At 42.2% G+C, this 24,712-nt stretch overlaps 2 protein-coding genes across 2 annotated transcripts in view; one reads left to right on the forward strand and one right to left on the reverse strand.

The window, feature by feature from the left end:
• CCDC73 (coiled-coil domain containing 73) overlaps positions 1–2,874 on the forward strand; it is a 74,240-nt gene extending 71,366 nt beyond the window's left edge. The window contains 1 exon segment of the mRNA XM_064163822.1: positions 1,758–2,874. Coding sequence (XP_064019892.1) covers positions 1,758–1,967 — 210 coding nt within the window. The 3' untranslated portion in view covers positions 1,968–2,874.
• On the reverse strand, positions 2,737–19,847 carry EIF3M (eukaryotic translation initiation factor 3 subunit M). Its single transcript, XM_064163823.1, has 11 exons — positions 19,736–19,847; positions 17,731–17,863; positions 16,080–16,218; positions 15,004–15,127; positions 14,399–14,493; positions 9,082–9,165; positions 8,216–8,315; positions 7,656–7,737; positions 4,447–4,590; positions 3,444–3,504; positions 2,737–3,016 (listed from the first exon to the last, which is right to left on the reverse strand). The coding sequence occupies exons 1-11, from the start codon at positions 19,775–19,777 to the stop codon at positions 2,896–2,898; spliced, it is 1,125 nt and encodes a 374-aa protein (XP_064019893.1). The 5' UTR covers positions 19,778–19,847; the 3' UTR covers positions 2,737–2,895.
• Between the last annotated feature and the right edge of the window lie 4,865 nt (positions 19,848–24,712).

The raw sequence follows: 24,712 nt of genomic DNA on the forward strand, positions 1-24,712 counted from the left end.
CCGTTTATTTGTTTTGACTAACATGTCTGATTATAACTAAAGCAGATTCATGCCCTCTACAGCTTGGGTAATCTCATTCAACCAAAGTACAGTCATCTAAAATGAGTTAAAAATTAAGAAGAAATGCTCCAGGTGCACTTAAAATTCTAGAAAAACTTATGAAGTGTTTTAAATATTAGTCTGTGTATGCCTGAGCACCAAGGCAATCTTCAGCTGGGTTTAAACACAAGTGTCTAACTGCAGTCATACTGCTCAGCAGTCAATGGTTCATACCTATACATCCCAGAGGCTGCCATATGACTCAATGCTGGCAGCAAGGCACATCTTAGGTATTCTTTTGGGAAAATGCAGAGGTTTTATGGTCTGACAAGAGATTATTTTTTAAAGCTTTATGCTAAACTTTCACAGAGTTGTTTTAAAGTGCTATATTATATATAGACATAACTGCTATTACTCCTCCAAAGAAGTCTAAATGCTTGTTGTCTTCAGTAAAAGCTAAGAGAGTGGGGCATGGCTTTATTTCACTTCTACATGTGAGAGACCTACACATTTCTTTTTCTCTTGGGTTATTAATACAGGAGAGCTGCTGCCCCATGTGCTGTTCCATAGATTTTGACTAGTGTCTTGCAATGAAGGGAGATCTCTTTCTTTCTGAGGAAAAGGCATGGAGAATACACATTCAGGGCCACTAGAATGAACAGGTTGAAAATGTTATTGCTCAAATGAAAGAAGAAATTGGTCACCATTTCAATGAGGAAGTAATTACTACTAGCCTGGAGTATCAGAACCTTAGCTGCATAGCAGTTACGTTGGCTAAGTGAACAATTTTAGTGACGTTTACTTGTTCATACTTTAACCTTCAATAAATGTTTGTGTACTGGGGATAGAGAGTTTTAGCACAAAACTAATCTAAAGATGTTGTGGCTTCCAGTTGGTTAAGACACAGTTGTCTTAGTATTAAAAAACAGTTGAGCAGAGGGTTAAGGCCTCACCTTGCACTTCCTGTAAAAGAATTATCCTAGCATGCACCCAGAGTATTTAGATGTCACTTTACAGATTCCCCAGGAACCACTGCAACACTGGCTCTGTGACACAGCTTTATGTGCACCTGTGCTCGGGCAGGTGGCTGGTGCTGCATGCTGGCCTCCAGAGAGCCATACAAGGTGGGATTATGAGAGCAGAGCTCATCACTCAAGCAAAAAGTTTCCCTACTGTGTTGCCATATGTGTTTGATTTGGATAGGTAAGAAATATCTATCAAATAGTAATTAAAATTATTCAGAGAACAAAAAGATCTTTAAGATAAAACCCCCAACATGCTACAGACTGTAACAATGATTGCTTCCTCATCTGTACAGCAAAGCAGAGAGGGAGTTAACACTATAAACCTCATGATTTTGGGATTTGTTAATCAAATGCTTGCACAGCAATACAAATGTCAATTGCAACATTAAACTGTTTAATTAAACTATTTATTTTGCTAATCTGCTTCCCAGTACAAGGTTGTCTTTTTTAATCATGCTCTTCTGTGCCAAGTCTTACATTAAGGTTTGGTTTGTACAAATGTATTTGTCACTATCATGTTTTCTGAATTAAAGCTGAAGCAAGCATTTCAATTTAAATGTGTTGTTTTTTTCCCAACTGACTTCTCTTTCTGTTCACATTGCCTTGTTTGTTTAATGCTCATCAAAACCCAACTATTTGAAACTTTTAACCTGAATTTCACCGGGCTCTTAACTGCTAGGTTTGTATGTTCAGCTAAAAAAATGATTTACTGCTTTCCAGCAGGAGCGTAATTCAGCTCGTGTGACTGTAAATCCAGCAAGAAGTGGAAGTGCTCCCAGAGATGAGGACAGATCCTCAATTCATAACTCCATTAGACAAAATCAAACAGAAGAAACTGAGAAAATTGTGGATGTGGAGAGACTTCATTCAGCAAGAAAGAGAAAATATGAAGAAGGCCTGTGAGGATGAGTGTCTTTCAGGCACAGATAAATGACAGCAACCCAAGTTGTAGAGATGTTCCTATAGAATATGGTGTAGATGCCCTGTACTTTCATGTTCAGTGGATAGGCTTTCTTCATGTTAACAATTGGATACAATACTAACACCTGACACTAATATCAGTTCTGTTTCTAAAATCAAATCCAAGTTCTTATGGGTTTTGCCCGACACTGAAGTTCACAAGTTGATGTTTTAATATCCACTAAGCAAAATTAAATAATTACTTCATATTACCCTTCTCCTGCTCCTCAGATGTTCTAGTTTAAATACATCAATGTGGTTTCTCTTTAGATTGCTCAGATTTCAAAGACAGTCAGCTGTAACTGTAACTGCACAGTGGTTTCTACAAACATTTACAGTTTAGAGTGCTTCTAAGTGGCAGAAGAACAGGAAAACACTTCTGCTTACCGTTAGTGCCAAACTACTGAAATATATCTGTTGTAGTTTATCCTGTATCAGTAAGATCTTTTTCAACTCTATAGCATCAGGTATGATTTACACAGGGAAGGCAGCAGATCTTGCTTCATAAAGCTTCACTTCTCACTGGTTCACCCTTTTCCTCTTAAGGTGTAAGGGAAATTTGTTTTACAACTACGTGCAGTTCATTTTTCCAACCTCCTTCCCTTCTTTCCCACACTCCTTGCAAAGAGTCTCATATTGTGAACAAAAAAACCACATAGCCAATATTGCTACTGTTTGCTGTTGCTAATTAGGTAAGAAAGCCAAGAGAAGATATTTTCCCATCTTAGTTTTATTGCTTCTTTCACGTTGCAATTTAGAGTATTTAGCTTCTTTAAACCAGTTGTATACATTTTGGTAACATTCACAAATTCTCAACGTTTTGAATAAAAATTCTTCTCTGGTGATGTTATGAGGTCCACACATGGTTTTTTTAGGTGTCTGAGAGACTGAGGAGACTGTTTTTCACTTGATTCAAATTTTGTTTCCAGGTGTTTAGAGTGTCATACAGTTGCTGCCACTGCTGCTTCCCAAAAGTCCGATGTGTGCTGTGGCTAGAGAGGGTAAAACAAAATGGGAAGAGGATTACTAGATGCCACACTCACCTAATATCCTTTTTTATAGCATTACTTCACCCTCACAAGTGAAAAGGAAAATTTTTATTATCTCTATTATAAAGGGCTGCACTTTAGCAGTTAGAGAATTTGGTAGCCTTCCCAAATATTTAAAGCAACAGCAGTCATTAGTATTCTTGTCACTATTAGGTCATTAAATGAAATGTGCTGGAAAATAGGACTCTTTCATTAAATAAGCTAATCACATTCAGTGTGAGCTTTAATAAAATTATGATAAATAGCAACTATTTAACTACCAGCAACTGCTAGGAACAATACCTTGCTCCTAGCTAAAATATTCTACAAATGTAAGTAAAATAATTAGAACACTAAGTTCTTCAAAATGCTATGAAGAATTAAGTCTTACCTGACAACTACTTTCCTCTGTGTCTGATCTATTTTGCAGTATACCATCTTTGTCTTTACAGCTGCAAAAAAGAGCAATGCTATTTTGAGCAATGTTTTCATGATAATGCAAAGGTCTTAGACTGCACAAAACCTGATCAACAATAGATCAATAGAAATAAACACTTAATATTGTTTTGTTGTTGGTTTCAACAGTCTAACAGACAGGAAAGCAAAATGGTGTAACAAGATAGAGGTTGTGCACAAATCCCACTGTTTAATGTCCATCTAGTAAAGTAATATCCTGTACAGCTTTTATGAACTTCTCTCCCCTACAGACACATCCTGCTTTAATGACAGCAAACAAAATCAGATGACAAATGAAACCTACAAACAATCTATTAGTTCTACAACAAACAACATGAAATGTAGTTGCTATCGATGAAAAGAAAGGCCCTGTTCAAAGGACAAGCTAGGTATGTCTTCATAGAATGGCTTAGGTTGGAAGGGACCCCTTAGAGACCATCTACTCCAACCCACCTGCCATGGGCTGGGGCACCTCTCCACTAGACTGGGCTGCTCTAGGCCTCATCCTGGGCAGCCTATTCCAGAGTCTCGTCACCCTTATACTGAAGAACTTCTTCCTAAAATCCAGTCCAAACCTACTCTCCCTCAGCTTCAAACCATTCCTCTTTGTCCTATTAAAAGATGCCCTTATAAAAAGTCCCTCTTCAGCCTTCCTGTAGGATCCCTTCAGGTACAGGAAGACAGCTCTAAGATCCTTCCAGTTTTCTGTTCTCTAGGCTGAACAAATGCAGTTCCTTCAGCTTATATCAGTGGATTGGCTAGGGCTGGGTGATAGGTTGGACTGGATGATCTTGGAGGTCTCTTCCAACCTGGGTCATTCTATGTTTCTAAGTAGGGTACTACAGTTCTTACCATCAATAACAAATGCTTCTACATCATCTACTACAGTTCTTACCATCAATAACAAATGCTTCTACATCATCTACTACAGTTCTTACCATCAATAACAAATGCTTCTACATCATCAGCTCCAATCTGAAGTTCCTGCTGCATCGTGTCAAATGATATTTCTTTATTCTCTACAGCCATTCCCATGAAAGTAAGTAACCTCATTTTTGCCATATTGTGTTCGTGCAACAAGCCTGTGTAAAAGTCATGATAGTTTTACAGATGTTAATAATTCAATAATTGATTTGGTTTTCATGTTATTTTTACTAGATAAATTTTAACCCACTGGAAATCTATTTCACATCAAGGAAATCATTCACCTATCATCAGCATTTTTGAAGTACAACATTAATTTCCACATCATCCTTATGTTTTGCTATATTAGCTAGTTCAGTAGCTCAGTGCTGTCAGTAAAAGGTACTAACTACCTGCAAAACTGAAGCAGAAATCTTTTCAAACAGTGAAAACATCACTGTAACAGAATTTTAGGTGGTGAGAGTGCATGTGAATTTTTCAGTTGCATCATCTTTAGACCAGTAATGCAACTACAAATGGAAAATACACAACTGGTACTTGTACCTTGGTACAACTCACTGCTCATTCTCATGGGTTTGCCTGAAATTAAATCTCTCAGTAGTGGTTTGTCAACAATTTTTGTGCCAGAATAATGTGTTTTGGCACTGAATCAACTGCTTATGCCACAGCAAAAAAGTGTCATTAGTCACATGGATGATTATGGCACCCAGAGTGGCAAAAGAGAAGTGCTCTTTAAGAACAGAGAAAGAGATACTAGAAGTTGGATTTGTTCATGATAGTATGAATGACAGCACAAAGAACTGAGCCAAGGACTTGCTCACCTAAATCAGAGACCATTTTCCTGAACAAAGGTCTAGGTCCAAGTTAAGACATTCAGCTGAACCAAAGCATTTCTTAGTCCAGGTTTTGGGAGGTACCAACTGAGATTTAGTGGATGTTTCTTTAAAACAAATGCCACTCATTTTGGTTTGGAGTGACATTATAAACATTTGCTTGCTCCAGTAAATATTTAAGTTTGGGATTTATAACATCCACACACTAATAGGGAAGCACATTACTGCAGGACATCATGTTGTGTTAATTAGCTGTAATTATGATGCAGGTTCCCTGTTTGGCACCGATTCAACAAAAATGTGATCACCATAATTCATACGAATGAGGAGCACCAGCAACTATACCTAACTGGGTTTAATGGAACTCTACAAGCATCAAAAAATCAATTAGTGCACATTAACCCTAATTAACAAATGCAAATGAGATGCTGATTAACTTTCTGAAAAAGACTGCTGATAATACCAGATTAAATGTGGACATGTTAGGGCGACTCAGTTGACACAGATAATGCTGCTGCTGGCCTAAGTTGTCAGCATTAATAAACCAACAAATTGTAACAAACTGATGCCACCTGTAGGAGCCTTCAGTGCACAGCTTCCATGGACTGCTGTAATTGGTCCTGATCAGGAAAGGGGAGAACTGAAGCTGATGTTGTGCTGACCCTCAAACACTATTATTAGGAACCTTTATTTTAATGCCCACTATCTTAGCAAGTTCTTTGGGTTTTGTTTGTTTAAGTAAAGTATAGTTACAAACATATCTATTTCTGGGACCAGACCATACATATTCTGAAAAACATTTTAATGCTTCTTCTAACAGTTGTCCTGTTTCCTATAGCAACTGCCCTTGTTTTTCAAAGGCATGGCTTGAAATGCTCAGAGCAAGCTCCCAGCATTCCAGTCTGCACTGCCTCAGAATCTCTACCTTGTCCACTGCTCAAAGACATTCCAAATTGTCTGAGTGCAACATAAAGCAGGTGAGAAATTAGCTAAGTAAGGCTCCTTCAAAACAGCTGCAATGATGTTTAAGGATTTTGCTATGATTATGTGAATCCTATAATATATATACTGGGATCCAGCACAGACTGGATATTCAGACAGATACAGGGAGGCAAAGCAAGAGAAATCATGACTGTTGAATATTAAAGAACTAATACTACACATATGTGTGATTCATCTTCCACAGACTTATTCAAATGTTAGTAGATACCACTTTCAGCAAATAATTCTGTGGGCAAATCACTAACAGACAAACCATTTCAATCCACAAACAGAAGTACAATATAGATCTCACTTTCCCCTAACAAAGAAGAGCTAAGATGTTCACGTAACTAATGCTCAAAGAGATGTGACAGAAGCTGTGCTTATCCCACATATACACTTACAAACTATGAAAAACTTGCTGCTAATTTTATTCACATTGATATTTCCATCATTTTCATACCCAAAGTAGCAGCATTTTAAGGCACTGAGGGTAATGATTCTCCAAACTATACCACACTCCATTAAACAAAATAATGCAGGTGTTAAAAGGCTGCACTAAACTCTGGTTTAGCAAACCTCTGGTTTTGTGTTTCCTCAAATGCATCCAGCCAGTGTTCAAGTGTCATTTCAAAATCAAAGTTATAAAAAAAGATAAATCTGACTTTTATGGAAACATTTATTCATTACCAATATGTCAAAACCTTAATGCAGTAATAAAAAAATCTGCATCATTGAACAATTTCTGCATTGTCACTGACCCCTGTCCTAAAAAGCTGGGATATAAAAAACGTAATTTTAATGCATGCAATAGCTTATGAACCACTGCTCCTTTGAAACAGTCAATTACACATCAATGGGGGAGTGTCAAAGTGTTAATTACTACTCCTTTTTTCCACAGTGTGTAAATAAAGAGGGTGCTGACATTAACATTCCATCACACTGCTTCATGTGATGAAACAAATTAACTGGGACAGACTGAGGCTTGCTAGGTCTAATGCATCAGCACAGGCAGGTACACACACAAGGCTATCTGCATGTTTTTTCTTACTGTTTAGAAGTATTTGCTGTTATGAAGTTATTTAACCATAAAAACAGTTGTAGACTTAGACAATAAAGTTGTGTTCTCTGGCCTAGCCTAGAGTATCCATGCATTAAAAAGTCCCTCCTTATGTTTAAGGGAAAGGAAGAGAGCTGTTTTCCCCCATTTCTAAGTCCATAAACCAGGACAGACCACAGCTCAGTGGTCTATTTACAGTCTAGTAGAGGTTAGAGTCTACAATCTCTAGCCCATTCTTAAAATGCCTATTAAATTCCTTTAGCTTCAATATATGCAATCCAATAGAAGCACGTTGCAGCTTCCCTATCTTGAGACACACAGTCAGAAGTGTAATGATCTGAAAACTTACCAAGGGAGTCAATGAAGTCTTTGTTGTTTTGATAAAACTTGACATAGGATGCTAGTTTAGCACTTACAAAAATTGTCAACAGCTGGAAGATGGAAAAGACACATAAGAAATCAAGTTTTAATATTATCTATGTCTCCCTCCCTACATACTGGACAGATATGTGTGTGTATAACTAATGGGACTGAACAGAAAAAGAAACAATTAAGAGCTAAAATTGTTTTCTGCCAATAGCTGAGGACAGTCCATGCTGAGCTTTCTTGTCTTAGACTTGAAAGACAGGTTTGCTGCAGAACTCATGTGATGGCTGCTTTTCTAACTCAGTTTCTGAAGCTTCTAAAGGAAAACATGCTACAGGTAATACTGTAACTTTCTAATATTGTCATTTTTTAATTCTAAAAGCATTTAATTCTAAAAGCATTAAAAGAAATAGCACACTGCAGCCTGAAGTTACTCACCCTTCTCATGAATTTCTAAGGACACTAATGAAACTCTCCAGTAATAAACAATAAAAAGGCATTCTACAGCTATCAACTCATCATGCTAAAAAGAAAGGTACTTACATCATGAATAAGTTCTCCTTCCAAAAATTTGACTGGTTTTAAGGCAAGAAGATGGTCAAAGAGAAAGGTATTTGGATCCTTCAATGCTCGTACAATGCATCTAATCAGAAAAGGAAAAAGCTTGTTTTTACAGCAGTCCAGATGAGTAACTGCTTCTCAGTTTGCTGTTCCTTGCTTTCTAGAAAACACCCAAGAGTTTTCAACTGCTCTTAAAGGCAAGCCATGGCACATTTGAATTTTAATCTGCATTTACCAATGGAAAAAAGCCAAGAACAGAACACATTCATTACTTTTCCCAGAATCACAAACGGTATGTGCCAGGTGGTAAGACTACAGATCATCCTACTATATTCACCTATGCATTTATTTCCAGCCCAACCTTCATTCCTACAGATACTTCTACTGTCCTCCTCAAGTTGCACTGGGTACATTACACTGTGAGGGTGGCAGAGCCCTGAAATAGGCTGCCCAGAGAGGTTGTGAGTGTCCTCCAGAGAATTTCCAAACCTATCTGGATGCATTCCTGCGTGATCTGCTCTAGGTGGCCCTGCTCTGGCAAGGGGTTGCTCTAGGTGATCTTTTGATGACCGTTCCTGCACCTGACATGCTATGATTCTGTGTGCATATGCGTCCCAAACCAGAGAAATCCAAATACCAAGCACTGCAAGGCCTAGGATTCATCAGTTGCAGCTCCAGACTGTAAACGGACCTACAGGGTTTCTAAAACCCTAGATGAACTGGCCCTTGACCAAATTCCCCATGCTGTAGAAAAGAGGCAGGGCAGGGGCACTGCCTGTCAGGCCATGCCGTACCCTTAGCAGCAAGGCCATCAAAGTAATTAGCAATTGACAAGAAGCTATTTTTACCTGTGAGCATCGACTCTAGCCTGGGAAGCATTGTCCTCTGTGTAACTTCCCAGTAGTTCCACCATGACTTTTGCTGCAGTGTCACTACAGAAGGAAAAACAAAGTTACCTCAAGATTGCTGAAAAAAAATAGTTCCAATAGGACGTGCAAATATTTAAATAATTCCATTATGATGTTACAGGTCAAATTAAATTACACTTGAAAAAGATGTAGATGATCCATTTTCACTCTAGTGGAGGGAACAAATTAACTAGATGTATTTTTTCAGTTCTTGTTCTACAAAATGTTTATCTTCACCCTTCATTTCATTCTCTTAAATTGATAAATTACCTGCTGGTTATGGAAAAAGCTTTCTGAGCTAGGAACAGCTTTATATGGTTCACTAGAATGCTCCTCTTCTGCACATCTGGATTTAATCATTGCAGAATAAGTAGCCCTGCAAAGTTTATTTCAGATGTACAATGGCATATCTTAAAGAATATTTATGGTCAGAAAAATGACTATAAAAGCTGCTTTTTCTTCTTTCACTGATTTTCTCTGCATGTATTCAGAGTGAGAGCTGCTGCTTTTACTGAGGAGGTTAAGCAGCCAGCAATTAGATGAGCTTAGGCTGCTGTGAAGCAAACAGCTTCCAACACTGCCTTGAAAGACAGCTTATAAAAAAAACAGTTTAAGAAAAGCAAGTAACCTTACAGCCTGGCCTGCACACATTATGCTGCAAACAGCTCAACTGTGTTACTGTAAACCAGCTCTGAAACCACTACTGTGCCATTTTAACAGAGTTTGATCTATTTTCATCTCATAGTTTTTTACCACTCATGAGGCCAGATACTGCTGATGCATTTCGCAGCATTTTCAGCCCAAGAAGAGGCACGCTGAATGTGTGGTGTGTATACACACAAAGCTGTTTGCTGCTTCTCATGGAATACTTGTTAACTACTACAAGGCTGTGACAGCTCTTGCATACAGAGATGCTGATGCCATCTTACTGCTTCCTGTGAACACGGGAATGGGTGGCTGTAGATGACATCATACTCAGTAGTAAGAACACAACCAAAACTCATCAGTGTGAGTGTGTAGTTTGCAAATGTCTCCTATGCACATACACAGACAGGCTGACTCCTATACCAGAAGGTGCCTTCTCAGTGGACAGGAGGAAGGTTGGATACTACTCTCCAGAGTACAGTGAGTTGTAGTGTAAAGCTAAACTCTTCCCTCAGTGTAGCTCAATTCCAGACACAAATTTCCCTGTGTGGTCTAACAGGCCTACAAAATTTTCCTTAAAGGACAAAACTGTGCAAGAATAAAGTTTTGGTTCACTTTAATTACTTGTTAATGGCATAAACTGCACAGGGAAGTAACAAATCAACACAAGAGTGCCCCCCAGTACATACTGTGCTGTGACACAGGTTTAACCCTTACAGCAGTACAGGTCTGACCAGGTTTTACAGTACAATGACATTATCCTATCTTAAATCTCACAACACCACTATTAGACACCTTCTCTAAAGAGAGAGGTTTTGTGCTCCCCGACTTTGCCAAATCTCAGATGTGCAGTACAGATATCAAGACACCATGGAAAACAAGCAATTGAGTGAAGACACTTTGTGCCCAAGGCAGGGCAGTTTTCTGTAGGTCCCAGCCATTATTGCAGAGCCATGTCCAGAAACATAAATTTGAACGAAACATTTAAGAGTCCAGCATTAAAGAGGTCAGCTTATATTTTGTCCAGCATTAAAGAGGTCAGCTTATGTTTTATCATGGCAACCCATACTGCTGCAGAGAGGAACCAATAGCTCAGTATCAGTGAAACCATATTAGACAGCTTTATGTATAAGAGAACCATTTGCATGTGAATCAGTCTGCACTGGACTGATTTTTGCACAGGTCAAATCAGCACTAGATGTTCTAGTGAGGAAAAGGAACCTGTTTAATACAGAACTGATACTATATAGGCATCCAAAGCTCAGACTCCTTATTTAACAGAAGCTTTCATCAGTTGTTCTTACACATTTCAGAACCATGTTACATACTTATGGAACTTTTCCTCTCCTTCTCTTAGGAGCAAAAATCAAAAGTCATGCATTTAAATGATTTCAAATAGCATTTGCAATCCCCCTCACCTTTTTTTCATAGATTTTATTTTGAAGTAGAGAAGGAGTGGAATTTTTCACTTGTATTTCTAGGAGACAATCAGAGTGCTACAAGACAATTGCTCCCAAACCTTCTGTGCTAAGTTCTTGAGAGCCTCAGCTAATATTGCAGCCCATTTAATCTCACTCAGTGTCAATTTACTATTGTAAATCAGGCTGTAATACAGATCACTATTCTACCAAAGCTCATTACTCAATGTGTATCTCACCTAAGATGCAAGTGTGACCATTTTTTCTAGCAAGGCAGCTTGCACAAGTACTCTTGGCTCCGTTTGCCAGTCTAGATGCATAACTTGACAAAAAAACAGTGAGAATCGAAGAGTGAAGGAAGGAAAAGAAATACAGAGTATTCAGAGACTTATTATGATGGTGGAATCTACAATACATGATATTAAATAGAATTAAAATTAAATGAAACATTTTTTCAGGTGCCTGACCTGCCAAGCTTTTTGCCACAGCTGTTAATGACCAGACTCGGCAGACCTGTTTGAATGTAAACTTGGGCAGGACTAATCCCAGTGTGAATCCTACCAGGTCAGTGGCAGAGACCAGCTGTAAGCTGCATCAGGCTGGAGCCTAGTAGTGCCTCACGGCAGAACTCAACCCTCTGGCTGTGTGCAAGCCGTGGCTGCCTGTAAAAAAACATCTACAACTGCAGAAGAAAGCAGGTTGTGTTACCTTGCAATTTTATACCAAGGCAGCTAGGAAAACACTGAAGAGTAAAGCAGCTGAGACACAAAACGCTACAGAATAACTTTTAGGGCAAGGTGCATATGCAGTAGAGAAAACTTTATCTTAGAAAGCTCAGCTACCAAATGCACAACTCAGAAGCAAGCCACTCCAGCCATCTGTTTTCCAGCTGCCACCACCACCACCGCCACCAATTTTAATTCAGCTGATCATGGGAAAGATAAAAAACCCTCTTTGAAGAAATCAAGATGATTTTGATCATCAGAAAGAAGAAACTTCAACCATCAAGCAACTGGAAAAGATCTGATAAAACAAGCTTATCACTGCAGGAAAAGGAACACCACATAACATATGCATGACTGACTTTTCGTGAGCTACCAAACTGTTCACCACAAACTTATCAGCTGGGGAAAAGTCTGCTAGCTGAGAAAAACCATCTCTTCTTGTGCACTGAGAGAACTCAAACCAAACTGAACCAAAAATTACTAAAACTGATTTTCAACAATGTATTCTTTTCCTTTTAATGAACACAATAACTAAATTATGGTTTAGTAGTTATTTTTCAGTTCCCACTTAATCTTCCCATACTGCTAGATAGAGCAACATTCCTGAGTGCCAAAGCTGGAATGCTGCTGTGAGTTTCCCATAGTACTGCAAATACTGCCCACTGATCCAGGAGAGTGAACCAGGTCAAAGGTGCTAGGGTCACTTGTTGTTGTTTTTTCTGGAGAGAAGTGTAAGTGCTCTGAAATATTGCTCCCTTTTGCTGCAAAGCTTGCTGCAAAAGATGGTAAGGACACCACGTGTGGGCACAATGTACAACAGGGCTTGTGTAATTTTCAGTGTCTCATTTCAGAACATCACCTATTATTGCTAAACAAAAATCATTTGGTAGCAAGGTAACTGGCAGCACTGGAAACAAAAGTTAAGAAGTTCAGTCCAGAGATTTGGTAACAAAACTAGCTAAATGTAGTTAGTTATTAAAAATGGGAACTAAACTCATTAAAACCTTTCAATAAATCAATAGGATGAGAAATGTTGAGAAGAGTAGGAGCATCGCAGGCTATCACTGGCATGTTTCTGAAACAATGCAAGCACTAAACCACAAACAAAGTCTCCAATTACCAGTTCTGAAATTATTCTGAGCACCTGAAATCTGTCATATAGCATTGCCAAGGCAAAAGTATTTGACTGTTACTAACAAGAACAGGAATTCCCAATTACGTTGTAGCTCACAGTAACTACTCCACGAGGATTAATCATCTCTAAATTGAGGTGTTAAAAATGATCCTGCTATGCTGACACAGTATTTCCTGCCTACAATTTCACCAAGCCAGAACAAGCTAACTTCATGTGCCAAAAGAAACTCTCCACCTCTTATGACAGCTCCACATTTACCTTTTTTAAATCCCTGTCAAGGTCACCTCGCCAGTACTCTCCACTGTGCAGCTGCACAAATGCCTGCACCAGCACTAACACAGTTAGAGGCAGCTGGAGAGGATAGGATGGGAATGTAGGTGGGAGACAGGACAGAATTGCTTCCTTCTGCAGCAGTATGCAAATGTAGGAAAGGCAAGTGCAGTTCTGCAAGTCATCAGTATAGAGGTCCTGGTGCTGCCTCACTCTCACTAAGAAAACTAAAAACACAAATTAGAAAACTATCTCAGAAAACAAAGTGAAAGTCAAGGGAGAGTGGAAGCAACACTCTCTCCTCCTACAAAAAGCTACAACAGTGACAGTTAGGTTGAAACTGCCGTGGAATCACATGCAGAGACTACTTTTGGATACCAGCCCACCTCTATAGCTCTGGCCAGCACAGTCAATACACTGCATCACATCCAGAAGATAAATTGATGACAGCTCTCAGTTAAGACTTACATTAATTTACAAGCATGATACACACGGGATTACTTTAAATGCCAGAAGACGCTGGTCTGCCAAGTTTGTTAGATCAAAGATGCTTCCTATGATCCAGGATAATAATTTAAAATGGCCAAGCAGGTATTCTGTGGACATTAATTTCCATGACTAGTAGAAAGCTCTGTCCTAAAGGTAATGTTTACATAAAAAGACGGATCCTGTTAACTGTGATTGATAAGCCTGCTAAGATCATTAAGTCAGAGATAGCACTACCATGCACTAAAATGTCAAAAGTGCAATTAAATATTAAACTTGGCATAATGCTACAGTGCTCAAAGATTAATATTTAGAGAAAGGAACTGCTTTATTTTGGAAGTAACTGCTTTATTTTGGAAGTCTGTGGTTTGCAGTTAATTCACTATTAACTTTAATGCTCTTGGAAACACTGGTTTCATCTAAGACTGCTTAGAAACAGAAGATGAAAAAAACCCTCAAGTGTATTCGAATTACCAGCATAGATTAAGCTCAAAAGTGCTGTGAGAAACTTTCTGTACACACTGGTTACAATACCTCAACTTAAAATACAGTTGTCTACTATCCACTATCTTTCATACCTTTTTTTGCAGTCTACCAGGACATCATACAGCAGTCTCAGAAGCGTGTGCTTCTTCTCTGTGCTGAGATTCCAGTCAGAAATCCACTTTCGGACCTATGTAGAACACAAGTGAGAAAGAAACATCAGGGAAAAGACTAAAATAAACCAGAAACATTTCTGATTTCCCCTCAAGCAGGAAAACATAGAAGCAATCTGGTGCAGTAACGTTTTTGGCTTCCAACGCAGAACCTGGAGGCTTTTGCACGGAAAGCCAAAAGCCTGTGCTCACCACATTACCTCCTAAATAGGGATAAGTGATTCCAATACGTGCTGATCTCTGAGCAAAGGACAAGAACTTGATGCCTCACTTCTGATCCAAGCTTCTCACTTATTACCACAGGAATCAGACACATCTACCTACGGTCAGCATCACGAATGGAAAATAAATGGCGACGTGATTTAGATTCTGTAGGCAGACCTTTAGAAGATAAGAACTCTAGTATTCTGGGCTCATTTCATGAGGCTCTGGCAGTTGCTAACAGACACTCTGTATCAACTCTAATTCTCAGTGAGACACAACATGGTTAACACAAAGGCTGTAACCTGAAGCACCACATTCATTACCTGATCTAGTTCAGTTGGAATGTACTGGATGGCACCACACGACGAGGCCACTTTAAGAAGGCTGCAGTACACTGTGTACCTCACAGGAGTGTTCTTGTCCATGCCATGGAAGAGATTGCTCAGGCTAAAGCACAAACAACAAACAACCAAGTTACAGAGGTTCCAAAACCCATTACTGAAGTGCACATTCATGTTTTCATTTGTGTGCTAGTGCATGCAGTGCACCTTATGTCCCCGATGGACTGAAACAGCTTCTAGCTTTTGAACTGTTTTCACATCAAAGAATCTGAAGACTATGCATTTTAATTTTGTAATACCCAAGCAAACAAAGTCTACTGGCATTCTATTTTACAATACAGAAAAAGAAGGTAGAGTGCTTCCTGCAACAGAGACATATCTTGACATCTTGAAGTGATGGCCAGCTCAGTATGAGTCAGCTCAGGTGGCCGATGACAACGGCATCCCCACTTGCATCAGGAATAGTGTAGCAAGCAGGTCTAGGGATGTCATTGTCCCTCTCTATTCATCACTGGTGAGGCCACGCCTTGAATACTGTGTTCAGGTTTGGGCCCATCACTACAAGAGTGACATCAAGGTGCTGGAGTGTGTCCAAAGAAGAGCAATTAAGCTGGTGAAGGGCCTGGAACACAAGTCTTGTGAGGAGTGGCTGAGGGAACTGGGATTGTTTAGTCTTCAGAAGAGGAGCCTGAAGGGAGACCTCATCACCCTCTACAACTACCTCAAAGTAAGCTGAGAGTGAGGTAGGGGTCAGCCTCTTTTCACACGAAACAAGTGACAGGACAAGAGGGAACGTCCTCAAGTTGTGCCAGGAGAGGTTCAGGTTGGACATGAGGAAAAATTTCTTCACAAAAAAGGGGCACTGGAACAGGCTGCCCAGGGTAGGGGCCATTTGAAATGTATATGGATGCAGTGCTGGGGGACACGGTTTAGTTCTATGATTCTACAATTCCCTATGTCGCACACTTTGATTTAAAGACATACAACATGATCCTTGTTTAGAGCAAGGATTACTTTGTAAGATCCCATTGTCTCACTTCTGTCCACACAACACTTACAGCTGCAGTCTCAGAGATGGGCGCTCTCCTTCCCGAAACTTTACTAACTTCTCACACAGGTTTTCAATCAGACCTTCTTGTTTGTCAGGTTCCAGGATAAGAAGCAAAGAGACGACACTGTTCATCACGCTCTCAACATCTGCACAAAACAAAACATGCAGCTGTTTAAAACTGCAAGCAGTCACCACCAGCAGCTGTTTAGTGCTGGAGAGTTACTTCTGCTGTGAATTATTTTGCATTGGCTAAAACTGTAAAAGACAGAAAATGCCCAGATAACCAATCCAGACATTCATTAGAATGTACCACAATTTTGGCTCATGTGGTCTCCATGTAAAGCAAAAATTAGTTTGTATCACTCTTGTTCCAGATTCCAAGTTCACACATAACAGAAGGCAGAGCAACTTCACATTTTAGTCTTTAAAATCAGTGGCTTCCTCCTGCATGTCCTGAAAACTGCTTATAGTTCTGCAATGAGAATACTAACACCTAGTGCTCAAGGACAGTAAAACACTCCACAAGGAACGTAAGAGATACCCATACCACAGGGAAAATGTCTGCAAGAACAGAGGATATACAAAAGCAAAAGCCTCCCCAATGTCTGTTTTAAACATGTTTTAAACAGGAAAGTCAGGTTTTGTTTCTTTTGATAGTCTGCCCAAGTATCAGTTACACAAAGGATAAAAGCAAAATCCATTATATATGGAAAACATTATTTATTTCCTGAAATGACATCTGAACACCAAGCAGCAGAGCAATATTTCATGCTCATCTGCCTACAGTGAAGGGCAACATGGCAAATCACCTTATCTATTCCATCTTAGATGAATCACAAAGAGAGTGTTCTTCGTAGCTATTTGGCATTGGAATGGGCTGCCCAGGGAGGTGGTGAAGTCACCACTCCTGGAGATGTTCAAGAAAAGACTGGATGAGGCAGTGCCATGGTCTAGTTGATTGGCTAGGGCTGGGTGCTAGGTTGGACTGGATGAGCTTGGAGGTGTCTTCCAACCTGGTTGATTCTGTGGTCATGCATCCTTTCAAACACCACATTAGTAAATGATTTTCTACACATAACAGTTCTGAATGGAGTCTGTATATTGGTACAGAGCACAGCAGGCACAGCAAGACCATCTCAGGCTACTGCAGCACTATCAGTGCCATTAAAACACATCAGTGCATTCCCTAAGGAGCTACAGCCCTAACTCAAAGAGAGTTCCTGACTACCAAAAAATCTTAGTGTTCTCCAAGGATAACGATCAATTAATGTTTAGGCTTTAAAGCTTCTACTTACAAAAGTCCTAATTTTTGTTGTTACTTTATTTCTTTCTCCATCTGCAGCATCACAGCAATTAGCTCACACTTTTTTTTTTGCATTTGAGAGAAAACCCTTATTTTACATACAACTTGCTATGCCTTTGCAACAAGCAGTCTAGCTCTATTTCTTACTTCTTCAAAGGGCACTAGATGTTTGGAGGAGGGATGGGTGGAGTACATGCAAATCCTACATGGCAGTGATGGAAATAAGCACTTCCAGTGGTATCAAGATGCATATGTCAATGTGTAAGCCATATCTCTGAAGCCTGCCAACTGTTACTGCTTGAGAGCACTAATGGCAATATATTTAGCACACCCAACAAGACTTAGAGATGCAAACCTTTGTCATCCTCTTTCAGGCAGACATCACAAGCCTCAATAATCTGTGCCAAGTCCACATGAAGTCCACCCTCAGCGTTTTCTTCAGAGATTTCTGCTCCTTTGGATTTCAGGTAAGCTCGAAGTTCTGCAGCCTTAAAAGAAGAGACAACACACAGAGAACAAAACAGCTGTTTTGTGCACAGCACAAAGTAATTAAATTTCTTACAGATTCTGTTCTGCAACCACTCCTTTGCCCCCACTGCTCACCTGCACTTCCTCTCACCTCTAGCACCCTGCAACTACAACGCTCCCTCTCCTCCACTTTAACACACCAAACAGATACAGACTGAATGTGCTATGGCTGGTTCACCAGTAACTGCACAGATCACAGCACTGGTCAAAGGGCTGGAGCACCTCTGCTATGAGCACAGGCTACAAAAGTGGGGCTCTTCAACACAGAATCATAGAATCAACCAGGTTGGAAGAGACCTCCAAGATCATCCAGTCCAACCTAGCACCCAGCCCTATCCAGTCAACATGGAGAAGAGAAGGCTTCAAGGAGACCTTGGAGTGGCCTTCCAGTATCTGAAGGGGGCCTACAGGAGGGCTAGGCAGGGACTATTTACAAGGTCTTGTAATGACAGGACAAGGAGTAATGAGTTTAAACTGGCAAAGGGGAGATTTAAACTAGATGTTAGGAAGAATTTCTTTACAGTGAAGGTGGTGAGACACTGGCACAGATTGCCCAGGGAGGTTGTGGCTGCTCCCTCCTTGGAGGTGTTCAAGGCCAGGCTGGATGAGGTCTTGAGCAACCTGTTCTAGTGGGAAGTGTCCCTGCCTATGGCAGAGGGTTGGAACTAGATGATCTTTGAAGTCCCTTCCAACCTAAACCATTCTATAACTCTACAATTCTAATATGAATGTGTTACACCTGGTTAGTGGACAGCAGGCCTAGGAAATTTCTGTGACAAAGACTCTTTCTCATGTTTTTCGTATTATCTTTTCCTCACTTTGAACACTGCAGGCAAAAGAATAAAATCATTTAGTAGTTTATTCATCTGAGAACAAAAAGGGTATGAAAAAAAAAAACACACTTTAGGGAAGGCAGAACATACAGGCTTCACACAATATTGTTCCCAATACAATGCTACAACCTGGTTTACCTTGTTAAATGTACACTAAGAAAACACCTTTCCCACAGTAACAGGCCTATGCATGAACCTCACAACCCACCATGTCATCAGCAGAAAGAATCTGTATGAGCCTGTAAAACTTCTGTCAAACTCTGGCCAGGACGCCACTGTGACACCTGGTGTAACTGACCTCAAACTCAGGGTGAAATCCTTGTGCTACCATAAAACACAGATCAAGGCTCCGGGACCCTTCAGTGTATTGAAGATGTTTCAAGCTGACTCCTTGGTGGGGATTCAGCAGGCATTATGGGAGCCGAACGCTGGACTGAGGGCTAACGCTTCTGTACGCACTCTATATATATCCACTACTTACGAGACATCGAGGACAAAAAAGGCTACAATTCAAAATCGAAACAAAGAAGTAGCTCAAAGACAAAAGTCACAGCTCCTATGCCTGCAGTACGGAGAATCCCATACGCAGTAATGCTCCTGGCCGTATCTGAACTAGTCTTCCTCCCCTAAACCAAAGCGTACTGCTGGTGAGAGGTGAAACACAGCACCAGGGAGGTAAGGAATCTGCCCATCCAGAGTTATCTGTCACTTTACAGCCTCGTTGATTCGCCTGTTGCATCTCTCCAGCGAACCCCAGGCTTACGACGACCGACGCGGGACCAGCAGCGTGCCCGACAGCTGCTGTCAGGACAGGCACAGTGCCCCCGCCACGGAGGCAGGCCTGACAGGGATAGACCCAGACCCGGGCCCGGGCTCCGCTCCGCCGGCCCGGCCTCTTCGCCAGGGGTCCATCCCCGCCGTGGGCGCCAGGCCCCCGACCCTCTCGCCCTGCCGACGACACCCGCACAACCATCTCCCTGCCGAGCCCCAGCAGCTGACCTGATCCTCTTCCGTGATGTCGATAAAAGCCGGGACGCTCATGGCGGCAGCGGCTCCCGCGGCTGGGCCGAGCACGCCGCCCGCGCCGGAAAGAGAGAGAGAGGCTTCCGCTGCCGCGCGCCGCCCGCTTCCGCTGCGCCGCCGCCGAGGGCGGGCCGGGGCGCTGAGGGGCCGGGGCGCGGCGCTGACGAGGCGGGGCGCTGAGGGGCGCTGAGGGCGGGCCGGGGCGCTGACGAGGCGGGGCGCTGAGGGGCGCTGAGGGCGGGCCGGGGCGCTGACGAGGCGGGGCGCTGAGGGGCGCTGAGGGCGGGCCGGGGCGCTGACGAGGCGGGGCGCTGAGGGGCGCTGAGGGCGGGCCGGGGCGCTGACGAGGCGGGGCGCTGAGGGGCGCTGAGGGCGGGCCGGGGCGCTGACGAGGCGGGGCGCTGAGGGGCGCTGAGGGCGGGCCGGGGCGCTGACGAGGCGGGGCGCTGAGGGGCGCTGAGGGCGGGCCGGGGCGCGGCGCTGACGAGGCGGGGCGCTGAGGGGCGCTGAGGGCGGGCTGGGGCGCGGCGCGGCGCTGAGGGCCCGGGGCGCTGAGGGCCCGGGGACGCTGAGGGGCCGGGGACGCTGCGGCGTTCGGGCGAGCTGAGCGGCTCCGCCCGGGGGGCTGTCTCGGAGCGGTGTGGGCTCTGCCCGAGCTCTTCTCCTCTGGCCCTGGCCGCTGGAGTCCTGCTGCAGGGCAGGGCAGAGGTTCCCCCTCCGTGGGCGGGCGATGTAGAAGTGCCTGTCCCGGGTTCCGTGTGCGGTGCCTCCCGCGCTCCTCTGTGCGGGCGCTGGTAGCCCTTCTGCCTGCGTGCCGTTGGTGCCTGAAATGCCACAAACCATCCCCTGAGGAAAGAGTTTTGGTTTTTGCCTCTCCCTCCAAAAGAAGTATTTGCTACACAGCCCTCACCCCTTAAAAGTGTAAGTTCTTATCTAGTCACTTCTCCTGCGTGTCAGGAGAGAAAGGACTGACATTCCTAACCGAGTGCTACTAACCTGCAACTAAGTTTATCTTAACACTTTCGCTCGTTTTTCCATTCAAAGCAGCAAACGAAGGCGCTGGTTTGATCCGAGGCTGGATCACCTGCGCTGCCCTGACAGGCTCAGTGCTGGGGTCGTTCAGCCTAGAGAATTGAACGCTCTGGGGACAGCCTTCCAAGTACTCTAACGAGGGCTACTAGGAAAGATAAGGAGGGACTTTTTATCAGAGTGTACTGACAGGGTGGGCATTAATGGCTTTAATCGGAAAAGGGTAGATTTAGATTAGCGGAAGGAAGAAATTCCTGATGATGAGGGTGATGAGACACTGGAAGTTTGCCCAGAGAAGTTGTGGGTGCTCTGGAGGTGTTCTAGGGCAGGTTGGGCTTCAGACAGCCTGATCTAGTGCAAGACATCCCTGCCCGTGGCAAGGGATTTGGAACTGGATGATCTTTACAGTCCCTTTTAATCCAAACCAGTCTATGATCCTACAAAACTTGGTGGTACTAACATATAGCATATTTTGCAGGCAAAGAGCAAGAAATTCCTCATTCAGCAGTCCAACAGGAACACAGCTTGAATTTCTTGATGTTTCAGAGGCTAAAATTAAGTTAAAAAAAAAAAAAAGAGAGAGGAAACCAACAGCACATTTTTATTTCTCTGCAGCTTATGCTAAGTATTCACTGGATATGGAAGTTTAGAAAACACTTAGGTTCATAGCTACTTGAGTTTAATATTTTCTACATCTGTGAGGTCTCTTCCAACCCTGATGATACTGTGATACTGTTTTCAAATAAGGCTCTTTCAAAGATAGCCTCTTGTTCCTACATAACAGTACTGGCTAGAAAGTAATTAAGAGCTTTTTATGCCCTAAAAGTCATTGAGTAATTCAGGATAAATATTTCTGTGGAGAAATGCAACCTGACAACCAGTAATGAGGTTTTCAAGTGCTGGGGAAAGAGCTAACATGATTACTCTGCTGCTGAGATAGTTGAGGATGGTATTACAGAGGTGGGTTTTGTGTTGTTTGCATTGGAATGTGTGAATCACAGGATGTCAGGGGTTGGAAGGCACCAAAGAAGATCATTGAGACTAACTCCCTTACCAGAGCAGGACATACAATCTAGCTCAGGTCACAGACAGGCCTTGAAAGGCTCCAGGGAAGGAGACTCCTCAGCCTCTCTGGGGAACCTGTTCCAGTGCTCTGTGACCCTTGCAGTAAAGAAGTTCTCCCTTGTGATGTGGTGGAACCTCTTGTGCTGCATCTTATATCCATTGCTCCATGTCCTGTCACAGGAAGCAAGTGAACAGAGTCTGTCCCCCACCTCCTGACCCCCAGCCCTCAGATAGTTATAAACATTTATTAAATCCCCTCTCAGTCTTCTCTTCTCCAGACAAAAAAGCTCCAGGTCCCTTAGGCTCTCCTCATCAGGCAGTGCTCCAGTTCCCTAATCATCCTTGTAGCCCTCTGCTGGGCCTTCTCCAACAGATCCCTGTCCCCCTAAAAATGGAGAGCCCAAAACTGAACAGAGTACTTAAGATGAGGTCTCACCAGGGCAGAGTAGAGAGTTAGGAGAACCTCCCTTAATCAAGAATCATCTTGATGGTTCAGTGTTTTGTAAAGTCTTGTCCCTGATGTAAAATAACTAAATGAGATAGACTTCACTGGGACTGGAAGTAGTGTTTGGTGCTTCAAGAGTGTCTTCTTTTTTGTTTAGGCAGTGCACCCAGGTGGAGGCTTCTCACTTATGATTCTAAATATGCAAAATTAAAATAACCAGTGAGCACACTGGGTAGGCAGGACATGGCTCTAAAGAGCTCTGCTGAAATATCCACATATGGTATGTTGCATGATACTTTATTGGTCCCAGAAGAATTAAGATGATAGATGAGAGCTGGGATTTGAACTTGTGCATCAGGAAGTCCACTTGGAATATAAAGGGGATAGCATGTGTTTTGTGAAACTACCAGTGTAAAGAGGCTGCAGTGGAAGAATGAGTTTCAGTTTTATTGGAATAAGGGCATTTCTGTGGAAGCCAGGCAGTTGTTTATAGTCCTGTCTGCAGATTGTGCAGCCAGTTCAGAAATGAGATGTGGATGGAGTTAAAGTGCTGAAGGAGCCAAAGGTCCCGTTGGAAGTTGCCAGGACTGGTGCACCAGGACTGAGGTGGTTCAGCCATCTGGAGCTCTGGAGCTGGCAGGTCTGCTGGGAGCAGCACCCCAGGGATGGGCCAGAGCAGGGACCTAGAAGAGGGCATTACAACTGGCTAAAGTGTGTAATGTCTGTATATGTGTGTATATATATGTACAAACGTGAAGAAAGAAATATCCAAGTCTTGGCTGCTGAGGGGGGAAAATGAATTTTGGCTGGCACCCACTACAAACTGTTTTGGTTTGTACCTACAGGCAAACCTGAGAGAAAGAGATGGAATCTAAAGAAGTGTTACTCTGCATGCTTTGGACATTGTGACTGAAGAAAACGCAGCTCTTCAGGTGAAGTGTCTTAAAAGGTAGTCGTTATGGGAGTGATAGTTTCTTTGAATTAACAGCAAATTTGGAAAATGAAGAGGTTAGGGCTGACTACAGAAACTGATCCTCTTGTTAAAACAGATCTTCCCCAGTACAGAAGTACAAACTTTGTCTGGCTTAATTTTTTCCTCTTCAGAATTTCTTCCCCCCTCCCTCTCCCCTTCCCCAGTTCCATCTCTGCGGTGATTCCATCTCAGCCGAAAGCTGAGTTTTCTCTCTGGAAAACTGGGTAAGGATCACTGCCTCCTGTGAAAGCTGACCATGGATTGCTCCTAGCCCCGTGTCGTTCCTGCAAGGCGGTACGTTTTGTGCTGAGTGCCCTCTTGAGGTCTTCGGCACACAGTGACCTGGACGAGTCCCGGGTAGTGTGACTGTACCTGAGTCCTTCCTTTAAGGATTTGCCTCCTCTTATTTTTCCCCTTTGGGAGAAGTTTTAACCAACCTAGAGCGGGGCAACGCGATTAGGTCAGTTGTTATTCTAAGTCAGGATTAGGGACAGTGGGTTATTCCAAAAAGGATAAAACATAATTCAGAACTTCATCCCAAATCCCAAACAGCCAAATTAAATCTGTTTCAAATTTGTGAGCTTTGATAGTTTTATCAGTGTATGGAGATGTACTTCCTAGTTATATTTCTGGCTATTCCCTGGTTCTGACTCAAACTGAAGAGAAACTGCTAAAATACCCTTTGAGCCTCTTGTAAGAGATACCAGAGATCTCAGGGGAAGCCTGCTGCCCTTGTTCTTCCAGCCAAGTTCTGTAGTCAGACAAACTCTAGGTAACTGCAGTTAGCAGGTTTTGTGTGCTTATCTGGTTGTCTTATAAACTCTGCCTGCTCCACGTTTACCTGCTTATAGCTGTGTTGATGTAAAAATACCTGCAGTCATCCTGCCCAGCATGCTGTCTTCAGTCAAAGTGTTTATTAGCTGTTGTGAGTTTAAGAAGCAAAACTCCTTGCTGCATTGCTATTAATGAAATTGAGTTTTGAAGTGGTACATTTTGCCTTTGGAAAGCCTTTAGAAGTATATTTTGTTTGGAATCTAGGTACACTTATTTTGCTGCTAATGTAGCAGGTGTTTCTCTTAACCATTTTTTTTAAGGAGAAAACCTAAGTTTAGAGGAAATGAGCACTCGATTATTTAAATTTCCTGAGATTAGAGGAAGAACACTTTGCCAAACAATGCCTCTTCACTTCAAAACCTCTCCCCATAAATTATGTGAGGAGATCTTATTAAAAGTCTGTAAAAATTTCCTATTAAAAATGGTTGATTGCAGCCCAGACCATCACAGCTTTTGTGCTTTCAGTGAAATACCACAGCTGTCGCAAAGAAATATATTGTGAGACAAAAGGTTTTGTTTCCTTAGTCATAAATTATTTTTGTGATATCTGAAGTAAGATAAAACTTTCACTTATGTTTGAGTGAAGGAAGATTCCTGTGATAACTTG

Source organism: Pogoniulus pusillus, chromosome 24 (assembly GCF_015220805.1).
Source record: "Pogoniulus pusillus isolate bPogPus1 chromosome 24, bPogPus1.pri, whole genome shotgun sequence".
NCBI lineage: Eukaryota > Metazoa > Chordata > Aves > Piciformes > Lybiidae > Pogoniulus > Pogoniulus pusillus.